This window comes from Mesoplodon densirostris, chromosome 4 (assembly GCF_025265405.1).
Source record: "Mesoplodon densirostris isolate mMesDen1 chromosome 4, mMesDen1 primary haplotype, whole genome shotgun sequence".
NCBI lineage: Eukaryota > Metazoa > Chordata > Mammalia > Artiodactyla > Ziphiidae > Mesoplodon > Mesoplodon densirostris.
In genome coordinates, this window is record NC_082664.1 from 107,375,801 (window position 1) to 107,390,859 (window position 15,059).

The 15,059-nt window shown below is 47.9% G+C and overlaps 1 protein-coding gene across 3 annotated transcripts in view; it reads left to right on the forward strand.

Moving 5' to 3' along the window:
- The window catches only part of PGPEP1L (pyroglutamyl-peptidase I like), a 49,345-nt gene extending 36,895 nt beyond the window's left edge, over positions 1-12,450 (forward strand). For 2 of the 3 annotated variants that reach the window (XM_060096896.1, XM_060096898.1), the window contains 3 exons: positions 68-190; positions 1,207-1,433; positions 11,695-12,450. In XM_060096896.1, coding sequence (XP_059952879.1) covers positions 68-190; positions 1,207-1,433; positions 11,695-11,935 — 591 coding nt within the window. In that variant the 3' untranslated portion in view covers positions 11,936-12,450. The remainder of the gene's footprint in view (positions 1-67; positions 191-1,206; positions 1,434-11,694) is intronic. The other variant, XM_060096897.1, reaches the window with a different exon arrangement.
- The last annotated feature ends 2,609 nt before the right edge of the window (positions 12,451-15,059 follow it).

Sequence of the window (15,059 nt, forward strand, 5' to 3'; positions counted from 1 at the left end):
ATGGCTTTTCAGGAACTCCCCTTGGCCCTCCATAAAGCAAGGTGAGTCCACCCGTTTCCTTCTGCAGGAACTCTCCAAGCTGGGTCTGGGGCGTGACATGGAGGTGGAGCTGCGGATTCTTCAACTGCCAGTGGATTACAGAGAGGTGAAGCAGAGGGTCACCAGAATCTGGGAGGATCTTCAACCGCAAGTAAATGACAGCTGGGGAGGCAGTCGGGCTGGGGGACAGGGGGCTGATTATGTGGTGGAGACCCAGAACCTGTGAACCCCAGGACACTGTTTCTAGGGTGGATGGCTGAAGTGTACCCTGCCCCCGCATGCCACCAGTAAGGGCCCAGATGATTTCATAAGGGTCTACTTGTAAAAGTTTAAGATGAAAGACAGAGTAGATCTTGGAATAAGACTCTGGAGAGAGAGAAGGAGGAAAAGAAATGGAAGCTTTATTCCCAGCCTGGACCCAAAGGTAGTTTCCACCTAACAGAGAGGCCCTTGGGTTAGGTCCCCGCCAGGCCCTTGCAGGGCAGGTGGGTTGTGAGGTGGGCTGAGAGGCAAGGACCTCTTGGACCTAGGAGAGCAGTTTGAGGGCAGCCCCCACTGGGAGACGGGAGAGTGGCCCACCTGGGGAGGCCCATCTTCATCACTCCCAGCCTATCTTACCACAACAGAGTTACTATATAGGAAGCTGGTGCAAATATCCCCCAAATTCGACGACCAGATAATATTAATAAAACACAGACCACCAAACCATTAAGACAACACCCCAAATATGTTGATAAGACAATCAGCTATTTTTTCAAAGAGGAAAAATAATCGGCTCAAAAAATTCTAACAATATTTTATTAGACTGTTACTAACTTCCTCTATTAAAGAGTTTCATAAAAGAGATGGAAGCCTCCACAGAAAGGCTAAGCTTCTCCTGGGACACGCTTAGATACCAGCTGGATCCCCCAGGGAAAAGGGGAATACACTACCCTGTAAGACTATTTTAAAATATAAAAGTATTTAAATTAGATGCCACATGGGTTTCTATCCAGCTGTTTTTCGTTCCAGCACATTCATCAGGGGAAGCAGGCAGGGGATGGGGGTGACGCTGGCACATTTGGGATGTTGAGGTGTCTTGCACCCCGGAGCTCTCCCTCTGTGTGGTCTGGGGGCAGCGCAGACCTCAGTTTCCCTAATCTCCTGCCGCCACGTGTGTTCACACAGCTCGTTGTGCATGTGGGCGTGGACCCCGCCGCCAAGGCCATCTTTCTGGAACAGTGCGGCAAGAACTGCGGCTACAGGGACGCCGACATCCGGGGCTTCCACCCTGAGTGTGGCGTGTGCCTTCCGGATGGCCCGGAAGTGATCGCTTCGGGAGTCAGCATGAGGGCAGTCAGCAGGCGCGCGGTGGTCGAGGGCGTGGAGGTGGCCTTTTCCCGTGACGCAGGCAGGTGCGTTTTGTTCCTGGGCACGTAGGGGAGGAGGAAGGGCTGAAGTGGCCTCTGACCAGCCTTCCTCCTGGGATATGCCATCCAGCTGGGTGCTTGGCGGCGGGGAAGAGCCCAGAGTCACCCTGCACCCTGGCCCATTGCTCATTCACGCCCAGGGCTGGTTCCGAGGCCCCCTCCCACTCACCGGCCTGGTGGCTGGCAGAGGAGAAGGGGTGGGATGGGGATGTTGAGAGCCACTAACATTTTGTGGATGTTTTATTTTTATTTATTGCTGGCAAAGTTGTGAATTAACTTCTGGTTTAGCCCAGATGAAGATTAATTTACCTTTTTTTCTCCAGACTCTGACCACCTAGGAGATAGTTACTCCTCCCTGCAAAGAATGAATGAACAAATTGTTACCAAATTAAGTCCTATGAACCCTGCTCAGGTCCTAGCCTGGCCTCTGAGTGTTCTTTTTCCCTTTGGCTTTGAGCTTTATTCAGTGGCCAAATAATGGGGGAGTGGGAACTAAGTTCACAGATCAACTTCTCACCTACCTGGTGAGAGAGATTTAATTTTAAAGATAAAGACAAAGGGAAGCAGAGTGAGGCTAATGATGGGGAGGCATATGCATTAGTCTGCCTGGGATGGGGCGGGGCTTTTCTGAGGGAGTGAGGTGCCACCCCCTTTTTATCCTTTTTATGGTCCTTAATCGCTGGTCCTGCACACCAGTAGGTGGTCTTATTAAGCATATTAAGCTAGTTTAGTAAAATCAACATATAATAAGACTCAGGGTCTGTTGGAGGTCAGGTTCCTGGCCATCTTGGTCCCAGCTAGTACCACCTGTTTTTTTTGTTTGTTTGTAGCTTTCTTTCTTATCTCTGGATCCTTTAACTTAAAGATTTAGGTTAACTCCTGCTAAAGGTGGGGGTTGGCAGGTTTTGAGAAAGACCTGGAGCAGCTCTGGTAGTAAAATCCCCCTTTCCTTGTTATTGCTCCTCATTCTTGAGGGGCATTGAAGGGCAAAGGTTTGACTTCTGAACTGCTTCCTGCTGAACATGAGCATGATTTTTCCCTGCATTAGAGGAGCAGAACTGTTCCTGACTAGCCTAAAATAAGTCTGATTGTCGCCAAGCTGCAGTCCCAGTTGCTTGTACCCTTGTGTTAGTATCATCTAAAATTTGATGGCTTCAAGCTGTTTACTAAGGAAGTTGACAAGGCAGTTAAGGAGGCAAGGCCCAAAGATAAGCAGGAGGATAATAGCAATTAGGCCTGGGTGAGATTTTGTAGTGTGATTTCATGGTATGCGAAGCCTCCCCAGGGAGCTGCTAGTCTGGAGCAGTCCCTATTCCTGCCAGAATGAGTCCTATTGCTCTTTTATCTCAGGGCAGGGTGATATTATGAATGGTTATACCTAGGTTTTTGAGAATTTTAGCTGGCCTAGCATGCAATGTCCCCCCAACTGGGCATTATCTAAACAAGGAAGGGCTAGAACCCACCCCAGAGAGGGAAGGAGGAGTTGGGGTCGGTCTGATGGAGCAGTTGGTTTATTCTTGGGCCACAAAGGAACAGGTACCCAGGGGGAGCTTATGTTCTGGGGAGTTGAACCACCTCCATAAGTGGCTAGCCCAAGAGGGGGTGCCCTTCCAGTGTGGGGAGAGAGGCCCACCCCCATAGCAGGGGTTACTGAGGGATTCTTGACTAGTGGCTTTTCCCCAGGCCTTAGGAGGGCCATATACTAAATGCCAGACAACTGGCATTTTCCCTCTGCAATAAGTACATCTCCCTTCCGGTCCCTGTGTGTATTCATCAGGTTGGTTCAGAGGGCACCAACAGGTGAGATTTCCACAGGAGTCCATCCCGGGGTACTTAAATTGTGGGATAATGGAAGAAGCATTGATCAGAGTCCAGAGCAGCCCTAAGGTGTTATTGCAAGTTCCTCCCTTTGGTAGGGGCGTTTAATAGGGGCAGTGGCAGCAAGACGATCAGAGCAATGGCACTTTAGAGTGAGTGCTTTGTATTCGTTAGAGGGAATCCAAGCAGGGAAGCTGCGTTAGGGATGGGCTATGAACTTCAAGAGGGGTAGGTTTAGCCAAGGTGAGAGTGAGGTTATCTTTCTTAGGGGTGAAATGTAATACCTTTAATCCATAGGTGACACTTGGAGAGTGGGGGTGACAGATCCAGCACTGGGATAGATTTTGTCCACAGGCTATAATTCTCGAGAAATTTACTATTGCATTGAATTTCCATTCTTTGTGGACAGTTGTAAGAGATGGATAGAGCAGAGAAGAAAGAATAGACAATAATGGCCACTCATCCTGCTTCCAGTGTTAGTATCCCATATGTCCAGCATGGACAGAGGAGGTGTTTGCCAGAGGGAGGGGGCTTGGCAGAACAGCAGAAGCCAAGTAAGGCAATAGTAAGGACAAGGCCAACTAATAAGCCTGTCCACCACAATACTTATCTATTGGTAAGTTAGTCCTTTTCAAAAGTAACTTAAGGTGTGTGACAGGTTCACAGGTGTATTGAGTGCATGGCCCAGTAACTTCTTCCTCAGCTGTAGGTGCCGTCTTCACTCTGGTATAGTGGGCCTACGGAGTTATGCCCTGCAATTGTCAGGCTGAATGAGTGGTCAAGATAACAAGATAAGGTCCTGTCCACTTGGGGTCTAACTGGTCTTGTGGATTTCCAGCCTTCCAGGTTTTCAAATAAACCCAATCCCCAGGGTACAAAGGATGTAAAACCATGTCAGAAGGGGAAGGCAGTTCCTGATTCCCTTAGGCGTGTAAAGCTTTGATTATTTCCCCTCTCTGTAAGGCATATTTCATTTGGTCCATATCCCTAAGGTTGGCTTTGTAGCCGGGTCCTTCAGGAATAGGCCTCCTGTACATGATCTCTTACGGACTTAACCTGAGCTTTCCTTTAGGGGCTAATTGCATTCTCCAAAATGCTGTGGGGCGAAGGGAGATCCGAGGTTGATGAGTCTCTTGACATAGTTTGGCTAAATTTCTTTTGAGAGTTTCATTTGTTCTTTTTACTTTTCCTGAAGACTGTGGTCTCCAAGAAGAGTGTAAACTCCATTTAATTCCTAGGGCTCTAGAGACTTCCTTAGTAATTTGAGAAACAAAGGCGGGCCCACTGTCACTTTGAATGGATTTAGGGAGCCCAAACCGAGGGATTATTTTTTTGAGCAGGGCCTTAGAGATCTCCGAGGTAGTCTTGGTTTGGGTCGGGAATGTCTCCATCCAGCCAGAGGTGTCAGTCAAAACCAGCAAATATCTAAAAATTTCCTTGTGCCTGGGGCATTACTGTAAAATCAGTTTGCCAGTCTTGACCTGGATGTGTGCCTCTATACTGGGTGGGGGTCACTCCCTTGACCTTGGTGGGCGGTAAGTGTTGGGGTTATTCTGGAGACAGGGCGAGCTTCAACCACCTGTTTAAGGAGACTTCAGAAGTTGGGATTAGTCATGGATTTGGTGAGCCATTGACACAGGGCCTCCTGCCCATAACGAGTGCTCTGGTGAGCTTCCCGGATGGCTTGGAGTGCAGTAGCTGATGGGAAGAACAGCTGCCCATGATTGTTAACCGTCCATTCCTGATATGCTGGGCTTTTAAAATAGCCTCATCTCGAAGGCTTTTCTCTTTCTTCTGGGGTGTATATGGGAGTGTAAGAGTTAGGATCTGGGGGTACCAGTAGGAGTGACGCTTGAAGTCTGTCCCCACCCTCTGCTGCTTGTTTAGCGGCCATATCTGCTCTGTTATTTCCTCTTATTATTTCTGCTTCTCCCTTTTGATGGCCTCTACAGTGAATACAGGTTATACTCTTTGGCAGGAGTATAGCCTCCAGCAGCCTCATAATTCACCCCCCCCCCCCGCCATTTTTAATCTGTTTATTCCCTGAGGTCAGCATTCCTCTCTCCTTCCAGATGGCCCCATGGGCCTGTAGGATTGAATAGGAATATTTAGAGTCAGTGTAGATATTGACAACTTTCCCTTTCCCCAGTTCTAGTGCTCTAATTAGGGTAATTAACTCAGCCCTCTGAGCAGAGCAGCCAGAGGGCAAGGCTTTAGCTTCCACCACTTCAGTGACAGAAACCACTGTGTGGCCTGCCTTTTGTTTTCCATCTTTCATAAAGCAACTCCCATCAGTGAACCATTCCAATCCTGCCTTCTCTCTAGGGAAGCTCTTTAAATCAGCCCTGCTGGAATAAACCTGTTCCATAACTTCCTCACAATCATGAGTTAATTTTGGACCTGTCTGATGTAGCAAGGAGGGAGGGTTAAGGACATTACAGTGCCTCAGAGTCACAGACAGGTTGTCTAGAAGCATGGCTTGGACTTGGAGGGTTTGACCAGAGGATAACCAGTCTGCCCCCCTTACCTTTATGAGGTGGTGTGGGGTCCAGATGGTCAGGGGCTGTCCAAAAGTTAATTTGTTAGCTTCTTTGAGAAGCTGAGAAGTAGCAGCTACAGCCTGTAAACATGGGGGCTATCCTTTAGCAGTTTGGTCCAATTGTTTAGAAAAACAGGCTACAACCTGAGTCAGAGGTCCAAGTTTTTGTTTAAGCAAGCCCAGGGCAGTTTCTCCTCTCTCATGTACATGAAGATTGGAAGGGGAGACTCAGGTAGGGTAACACGGGGATTCTCATGAGATGGTTTTTGAGTTCTAGGAATGCCCAGTCACAATTGGGGGTCTGCTCAAAAGGGTCAAGGTCCTTCCTTTTTAATTGTTCATACGAGAGCTTAGCAATTAAGGCAGATTTGGGGATCCATATGTGGCAGAACTCAGGCATTCCCAGGAAACCCTGGAGCTGTTTTCTCGTACTAGGGGTGCCATCTGGCAAATATGTTCTCTCCTCTCCTTAGATAGTGCCCTGTGCCCCTTTTCTATTATTAAACCCTAAGTGTTCTACCTGCTGGAGGGAGATTTGGGCTTTTTCCTTTGAAACTTTATATCCTCTCTCGGCCAGATGATTTAAGGCATTAACTGTGTTATGGTCAAAAAGCTCTTTGGTGGGGTGGCGATTAGAATGTCATCCACATATTGAAGTATAGTACCCTTTTTTAAAAATTAATTAATCAATTTATATTTTATTTTTGGCTGCGGTGGGTCTTGGTTAATGCGTGTGGGCTTTCTCTGGTTGCAGCGAGCAGGGGCTACTCTTCATTGCTGTGCACGGGCTGCTCACTGTGGTGGCTTCTCTTGTTGTGGAGCATGGGCTCTAGGTGCACGGGCTCAGTAGTTGTGGCATGTGGGCTCACTTGCTCTGTGGCATGTGGGATCTTCCCGGACCAGGGCTCAAACTGGTGTCCCCTGCATTGCATTCTTAACCACTGTGCCACCAGGGAAGTCCTAGTCCCTTGTTCTAACTCAAGGTCACTAAGAGCCTCAGCTAAAACCTTTCCGTAAAGGGTGGGAGAGTTTTTAAATCCCTGGAGCAGAATCATCCAGCAAAAATGTTGTTTTCTCATGCTGCCACCTGCCATTCAAATGCAAAAATGTACTGAGATTACAGGGCTAAGGGCACACAAGAGAAGGTATCTTTTAAATCTAGCACTGAATACCAAATCCTTTCGCAGTTTAGGGTAGAGAGTAAGGTGTAGGGATTTGGCATCACTGGGTGAATTTCCTCCATGGCTTCATTTACAGCTTGAAGGTCCTGAACAAGCCAGTATCTCTTGGGTTTTTTTTTTTTTTTTACTGGCAGATTAAGAGTGTTGCAAGGAAAGTGGCAGGGTCTAAGAAGCCCTTGTCTGAGTAGACTTTCTACTTAATGCCCGCTAGGGCTTCTTTGCTTAATGGGTATTGTTTTTCATTTGGGTGATTGTAGGCGGGTCGCAGCTTGACCACGACTGGTGGCGCCCTCCTGGCTCTGCCCACAGTGTCGTGGGCCCATACTGAGGGATTAATCCCCTCAAGGTTAATTGAGCCCTTATTCTTGGCAGAGGGTGGTAGCATGCGTGCTACGGAGTGAAAGGGAGTCTTAGGTATCTTGATGTTAAGTTTTGTGTCTCTGAGATAAATTGTAGCTCCCAATTTATATAGTAAATCTCTTCCTATTAGAGGAATTAGGCATTCCGGGACATACAGGAAAGAGTGAGACAACGTTTTTCCTTCCAAATCACACTCAAGGTGCTCTATAATATTGCGTTCCTGCGGCTTCCCTTTCACTCCCGTTATCTTACGTTTATATTTGGTCATTTTGCCTTGTTGGGTGTTCAAGACCCAGAAGGTGGCCCCTGTGTTGACTAAAAAGTCAGCCTTTTTACCACCTAGAGTCAGGGTCAGCCAAGGCTTCTTGGGGATAATTTCCGGGGCGCTCCTAGGAGCCCCTGGGCCCCTTCAGTCCTCTTCTTTTATGTGTGTGACCAATGAGGGTGGGCCAGGACATGGTGGTCCACTTAGTCTCCTTCGGAGACATTTGGGGCAGTCCCCCTTCCCGTGGCCCTCCTCTATGCAGTTAGCACACTGATTGGCTTTAAGCCCTTCTCTCCACTGCGGGCATGGTCTTCGAAATCCCAGGCGACTCACTGATGTTACAGGGTCCCTTGTGTGTGTGTGTGTGTGTGGGGTCATCCCTTGGAGGTCGATGAACCCTGAATTGCTAAAGCCAGAAAACTGGCAGTTTGTTCTGCTCGTTTATCTTCCTTTGTATCGGCTTCCAGATCCTGGCTGTTAAACATCCAAAATGCTGATTCCACCAGCCTGGAAGTAGGTGTGGTGGGCCCTCTCTCCAACTTTTGTAATTTTCTCCTAATGTCTGGGAAATGCTAGGAAATAAAATGGTACTTAGTAATGACCTGCCCTTCCAATGACACCAGGTTTATGTTTGTATATACTCGGAGGCACTCCCTTAGGTGCTCAAGGAAGGCTGAGGGATTTTCCTTCAGTCCTTGGATGACTCCTTGAAACTACTCCAATTTATGAGTTTCTTCCCCGCTGACTGAATGCCCTTCAGAATCAAATTCCTGAAATGTGTGAGGTGCTGATGACCATTTTCCTCTAGATGGCCCCACCCAGGGTCCGTGTTGCGGAACAGCCTGGGCTCCAGGCTGGTGTACAGCATGACCCACGTTATTTTGATTGGTCTTAGCAGCTTCCTCCCTTGCATTAATTATAATCAGTACCTTTTCTTCCCCAGACAATAAGATGTTTAGGAGGGTTTGGGTATCCACTCAAATGAGTGTGCAGTATTCCCCAGACTAAATTAAGGACTCCCTCGGTGTCTTCCCTTAAACCCTTGGATCAATCCTTCCAGTTATAGAGGTCCAAGGAAGAGAAGAGTACCTACACAGTGGTCAGTTCGCCCTTTGCATTGGGAACCTCCTGAAGGGGAAATAGCTTCTTGATTCCAGAGGGCTGGTACTAGTGCATTGGACTAGTCCGCAAGGAAGGTGTACTGAGAGATGGAGATGAAAGAGTCGGGGAGGGGGACCACCCATTGGGCGGAAGAAGGGGCACCAGGTAGGGAGGTGGTGAATTTGAGGGAGTAGAGAGCGTCGGGGATTCAGGAGAGGTAGGGGTAGATGTCGATGACTCAGGAGTCTCAGGTGAACTGTTGGAAGCGGGGGCAGCTACCCTTAGCAGAGGGAGGAAGTCAAGAGGATCCTCAGGCTGAGATTCCAATCCCAGGAAAGAGAAATTTGAACTAGCCTCGTATTTTTTCCAGAAGCCCTTTATTTGGCTAAGGGCCATGAAAAATTGGACATAGGAGATCTCATCCCATTTTTTTTTTTAACGCTGGCAATAGAGGTCAAATTAAAAAATAGTATTAGAATTTAGAGAGTCGTTAGTTGGCTGACTTTCTCCATCCGCCAGTTTATTGGGGCCATGCAGTGTTACAAAAGAAAATAAGCTGTCTCCCTGTTAGTGGGCGCTACTCAAAGAATTTCCAGTTATGGAGGATGCACCTTGACGTTCACTGGGATAGAGGCTTGATTACCCATACTGGGGAGTCCTTATTTAGTCTGTTTCCAACTTCCCAGTGGCCTCTTCTTAGGGCTGGTGGCTATGCAGATCCCACAAGATTGACCCACACCAAGTGGTTTAGGAGCTCTAACTGAAACCTGAACCAATCTTCGCAGGGGCTGGAAGGGGAGACACTGTCCAAGAGGGCCTTAGTTATAAAGTCCCCCCCCCCTTTTTTTTAACGTTTATTCATTTTATTTATTTGGTTATGTAGGGTCTTAGTTGCGGCAGGCAGTCTCCTTAGTTGTGGCTCTCCAGCTTCTTAGTTTTGGCACGTGGCCTGCTTAGTTGTGGCTTGCAAACTCTTAGTTGCAGCATGCATGTGGGATCTAGTTCCCTGAGTAGGGATCGAACCCGGGCCCCCAACATTGGGAGCACGGAGTCTTAACCACTGCGCCACCAGGGAAGTTCCTATAAAGCCCCTCTTAAGTCAGTGACTGGATGTTCCCAGACCCGCTGTGGGGCTGTAGGAGATATCTTTCAGCAAGCAGTCCCCAGAGACAGGGTGAAGGGGGAGTGGGAAATAAGGGTTCTCTAATCAGATAAATTGCTCAGATAAAGAGCCTCTCCGGTAGTCAAGGAGGCTTGTTCACAAAAGGTGTGTCCCTGCTCCGTTACAGGTAATCACGCAGGGAGGCCAAATGCCCGTTTGGTATGTGTCCAGTTTTCTATACTCTCAGCTATGAGGACCCAAGGACTTTGGACAGTTTGGGGGTCCTCTTCTTCCTTCCCCAACTAGACAAAGTGATTTTCCTGAAATCTGATGAAAACAAGATTTTTAAAGTGTTCATGTCTCAGAGGAGGGATCCCTAGGGATCTGTGGTGGAGGGTAGTGGGGAGGGACCGACCCAACAGAGACGTATACCTTGCCCCGGGATGGCAAGTTAGGGCAAGAGGAACCAACACAAAAGGTGTGCTCTTGCATTTTTGACTATACCCTAGAGGTGGGAACGCTGTAGAGGTTGGGACTGTGAATGTTTTACAGTGTGCCTGCTTACACGGACATTTGCTTCTGGTTGGCAGGGTACCCAGTGCTCATCTACCCTGGTGCATGAGCAGCTTATCCTTTATGGTGGCAAACGCCATAGTGGCCTTCAAGTGCTCAACCCGTGCCCACAGTTGTGGCACGTATTTCCAAGAGCATTAAGGACAAACAAAACCACATAGAACAGAGATTGAAGCTTCACTCTTAACAAGAACAGAGACTAGGGCTTACGTCACACACGTGAAACAAAGAGATGTTCTCTACCTGAGGAGCGCTCCACTTGATCCTTGGCTGCTTTTCAACCTCAGGCTTAATTTAGTAGCCCTTACTGGCCCAGCGGTTGAGAATTGGGGCAAACAGCTCAGTTATTTAGCCGGCTTTGTTGGCCCTGGGTCAGTGAGTAACCCCGAGTTAACCGACAGAATGCGCCCCTTGTTGGATGCCAGAATTTGTTACCAAATTAAGTTGTATGGACCCTGCTCGGGCCCTAGCCGAGCCGATGCGCCCTGCCTCAGCGGGAGAGGGTTCTTTTTCCTGCTTGGATTAAGCCTTATTCAGCGGTCAGGGATTGGAGAAGCAGGGACTAAGTTTACAGATCAACTTATCACCCACTTGGTGAGAGGGATTTAATTTTAAAGATAGGAGTGAGGCTAATGATGGGGAGGCATATGCATTAGTCTACCTGGGAAGGGGCAGGGCTTTTGCAGGGGAGTGGAGTGCCACCCCCTTTTTAACGCTTTTTTTGGTCCTTAATGTCCCGTTAGGGCAGCCGGTAGATGTGTCATTTAATATGCGAATTTAGAAAAATCAACATATAATGAGACCCAGGGTCTGTTGGAGGTCAGGTTTGTGGCCATCTCTTCCCAGCTAGTTCCATTTAGTATTTTTTGTTTGTTTCTTATCTTCTTTTTTTTGTTTCTTCCTGTCTTATCTCTGGATCCGTTAACTTAAAGATTTATGTTAACTCCTGCTAAAGGTGGAGTTGGCAGGGTTGTGAGCAAAGACCTGGAGCATCTGTGACAGCAAAATGACTCAATGCAGACATGAATGAGAAAGGTCCCCGGGGTTGGGGGGAGAACGTTCTGGACTAGTTGGTTGAAAATCTGGTCCCTTCCGGGGTTCAGCCACTCGCTGGACATGAGGCCAAGAGCCGGTCTCTCCATGGCTCATTCCCAGCAGCATGTTCTTTGGCAGAAGAACAAAACCTGGGTCTCCCTGGTGGCAGTCTTCCCTCATGCTTTGCGGATGCTGCATTGCTGCTTCTGCTTACATTTCACTGAGGTTAGAGGTTGGTCCAAGGAGTAACTTGGCATTTCGTGTGGTTGTAGGTATGTCTGCGATTACACCTACTACCTGTCTTTGCATCATGGAGATGGGTGCGCGGCGCTCGTCCATGTCCCTCCATTATCTCCTTCGCTTCCGGCTAGCCTGCTGGGAAAAGCCCTGCAAGTTATCATCCAGGAAATGCTGGAGGAGACTGAGAAAGCCAGGTCTCAACGCTTGGTTCACAGGAAACTCAGCCTTTGCGATTCCAGACAGGGGGAACCAACTGGGAGACTGCTCCTTTAGAGAAAATTAAATGTTTCAGTCCTGTATGCAGAGTTCAACTGTGCTTTGAGAGGCTTTTAAAAATTTGCTTGTAAAACAGTTTACACAGAGGAAAAAAGTTCTGAATTAGCCCAATGAAATCACAAAGGGTTATTTTATTGTCAGAAGAAAGAACACTCTGAAAGGCAGACATTTCACAAGGGCTTAACTAGCTTCAGTTATGGTTTTCCGGACAATAAAGTGAAATGCTAGTAATTTTTTTCCTCTTAAAAGTCTATGCAGCAGGCCTGTGTGATCCTGCCCAGATTTCTGGGACCCCAGACCTGTTCTGCAAGCCCCGTGTGGTGGGATGACCTGCGACTGGCCAACCATGGGAAACGCAGGTGCAGCTGCTACTCGGGCACCCCACTCTGGGCCTCCAAGCTTGTGCATCCAGGTGCTGTGGGCAGCCTCTGAGCCACTGAGTCTTTAGTGTTTGGTTTCTTCTGTTTTAACTTTATTGAAAAATTATTGTAAAATACACATAACATAAAATTTACCATTGTAACCATTTTTAAGTGTTCAGTGGCATTATGTACATTCACTTGTTGTGCAACCATCACCACCATCCATCTCCAGAATTTTCGCATCATCCCAAACGGAAACTCTGTACCCCTTAAACAGTGTCTCCACCCTTCCCCCGCCGCTGGCCCTTGGCACCTATTATTCTACCCTCCATCTCTGAATTTAACTACTCTAGGGACCTCATACAAATGGAATCCTTGTCCTTTTGTGACTGGCTTATTTCACTTAGCATAATGTCTTCAAGGTTCATCCATGTTGTGGCATGCATCAGAATTTCCTTCCTTTGAGGCTGAATAATATTCCATTGTATGTATAGACTACATTTTGTTTATCCATTCACCTTTTGTGTTCTTTTTGCGGTACGTGAGCCTCTCACTGTTGTGGCCTCTCCTGTTGCGGAGCACAGGCTCCGGACGCGCAGGCTCAGCAGCCATGGCTCACGGGCCCAGCCGCTCCACGGTATGTGGGATCTTCCTGGACCGGGGCACGAACCCACGTCCCCTGCATTGGCAGGCGGACTCTCAACCACTGCGCCACCAGGGAAGCCCCATTCATCTTTTGATGGACACTGGGTTGCTTTTACCTTTTGGTTATTTTGAATACTACTACTATGAACACTGGTGTGCAAGTATCTGTTAGAATCCTGGTGTGTGTGTGTATGTGTGTCTATTGCTGGATCATAAGGTAATTCTATGTTTACTTTTTTGGAGGAGCTGCTATACTGCTTTCCATGGCAGCTGTATCACTTTACACTCCCCCAGTAGTGTTTGGTCCTAAAGCAAAGGTTAATAGCTGGGTTTAGCTTCTCTGCCATGGTCAGTGTTATCCCTACCTTTTAAGAAATAGAACCTCCCCTTTTCATCTTTCATTTTGCCTTTATGACACAGTTCCAAGCTGTTCACAACGAGGTTTTACTTGTCCAGTGTTTTCTGGGGGCAAATTTCCATTGGGAACCCCATTAGCAACACTGTATTTTGGAGAAAGAGCTTGAAGGTGGCTAACCTCTGGGAAATTTCTTCTTATGTTGGTATGCTCACAGCTATCATTTTCCACTTAATTCCATTAAAAAAAATCATCATCACTTAGTACCCAGATTTATTCACTGTAAGAAAAAGCAGCTGCACCTTATAACAAAGGAACTGGGCAAAGGAACTCACTTTACCATTAGCCCTCCAGCACACTTGTGCATTTGTAATAGACTTTACAGGACCCCCTTGCAAATGAAACTGGCTCACTTGCCATAAAACAGATCAAAGTCCTACTGTAGCAGATCAAAGGCAGCAAGTGGGGTGGGATGGTCTGGCCAGCAAGCATAGGTCCTGCTGCACGGCTGTTAATGTGGAGAGCCTTCTGTAGTTGTAGGCGAACACCTGCTACCCAGAGCCCTGGACACCCCCTTATTTTAGCTTCTGTCTCAGGACGGTGGCAAGCAGGCATCCTCTGGGACCCGGCTCCAGTGTTATTTCAGATTGTAAAATGCGTATGGCTTGGCGCCAAGCAAACTCTTAGATGTCATCCAGTTGGAGGCCCAGAGCTCCCTCTTGATGAACGTCCCTGTCATCTCCCCTCTGTGGCCTCCAAGGTTTTTTAAGGAGAACCCCAGAGGTCCAGTTCACATCCTGGTCTAAGTGGCCTGCCATCCCCCGCAGATGCACACTGGGGTCTGTTTAGTTATGGCTGATACGCAGCAGTTCTGAGACAGTTTGAAAGCTGACACAGCTTCAAAAGGCTGAGCCCTGGGTTGGTCATTTAATAGCTGGGGGTCTTGGACATATCTGCGTGTTTACTCATCTGTAAAACAGAGTAATAAAAATCCTTCCTTTGCAGAGTTGTTGTGAAGATCTGGTGAGAGAATGGATGTGAAAGTCCATCAGTGATGAGAGGAAACTTAACTGAATGTGGGCTTGTTGCTGGACCTGTGAGAGTAAATATGGAAATAGCCCTGTTGGATTGTGGGCTTAAGCAGTGGCATGGTGGGGAGAGGGTCTAACACTTATAAAGACCCAGCACCTTCATCCTCAGAAGAAACTGCTGCTCCTCTGGCTGAGGACAGGTGCAGACTGCGCCTCCACAGCCTGGAAGCACGGCATCACCCACCGGGGAACGTGGGAATCCTTCTGGGCTCCTGTGTCCTCCCCACTAGAGCCCAGATACCCACCCAAGCCTCAGAAATGAGCCTGCTATCAGTCATCAGTCATCTAGTAAGGGTCCCCTGAGTGCCAGGCACTTCGTGACAATGGTAAGCAAAACCCCGGGGGCAATGCCAAGCTTGAGAGTCCCCTCTTTTTTGTTTTTAGGTCCAAGTATTTGAGACTCACCAGGTCTTTAGTAAGCATGGCCTTTCACTTAATTCTGCTGCCTACACCTTGCTAATTAGCGCTTTGTCCAGTAGCCTGATTTTATTACTGGAGTATAATTTCCCATGATCTAAGTTTAGTGAATGATGAGCTTGTCTTCCTGATGTGTCTCAGGTTTGATTCTAGAACATGTACAGCTTGTTTCCTTAGAACATGTATTCACACTTCCTACCATAACCATTTCCCCTGGCAAAGATAACGATGCCCAGATTGTAGAGTCCCTG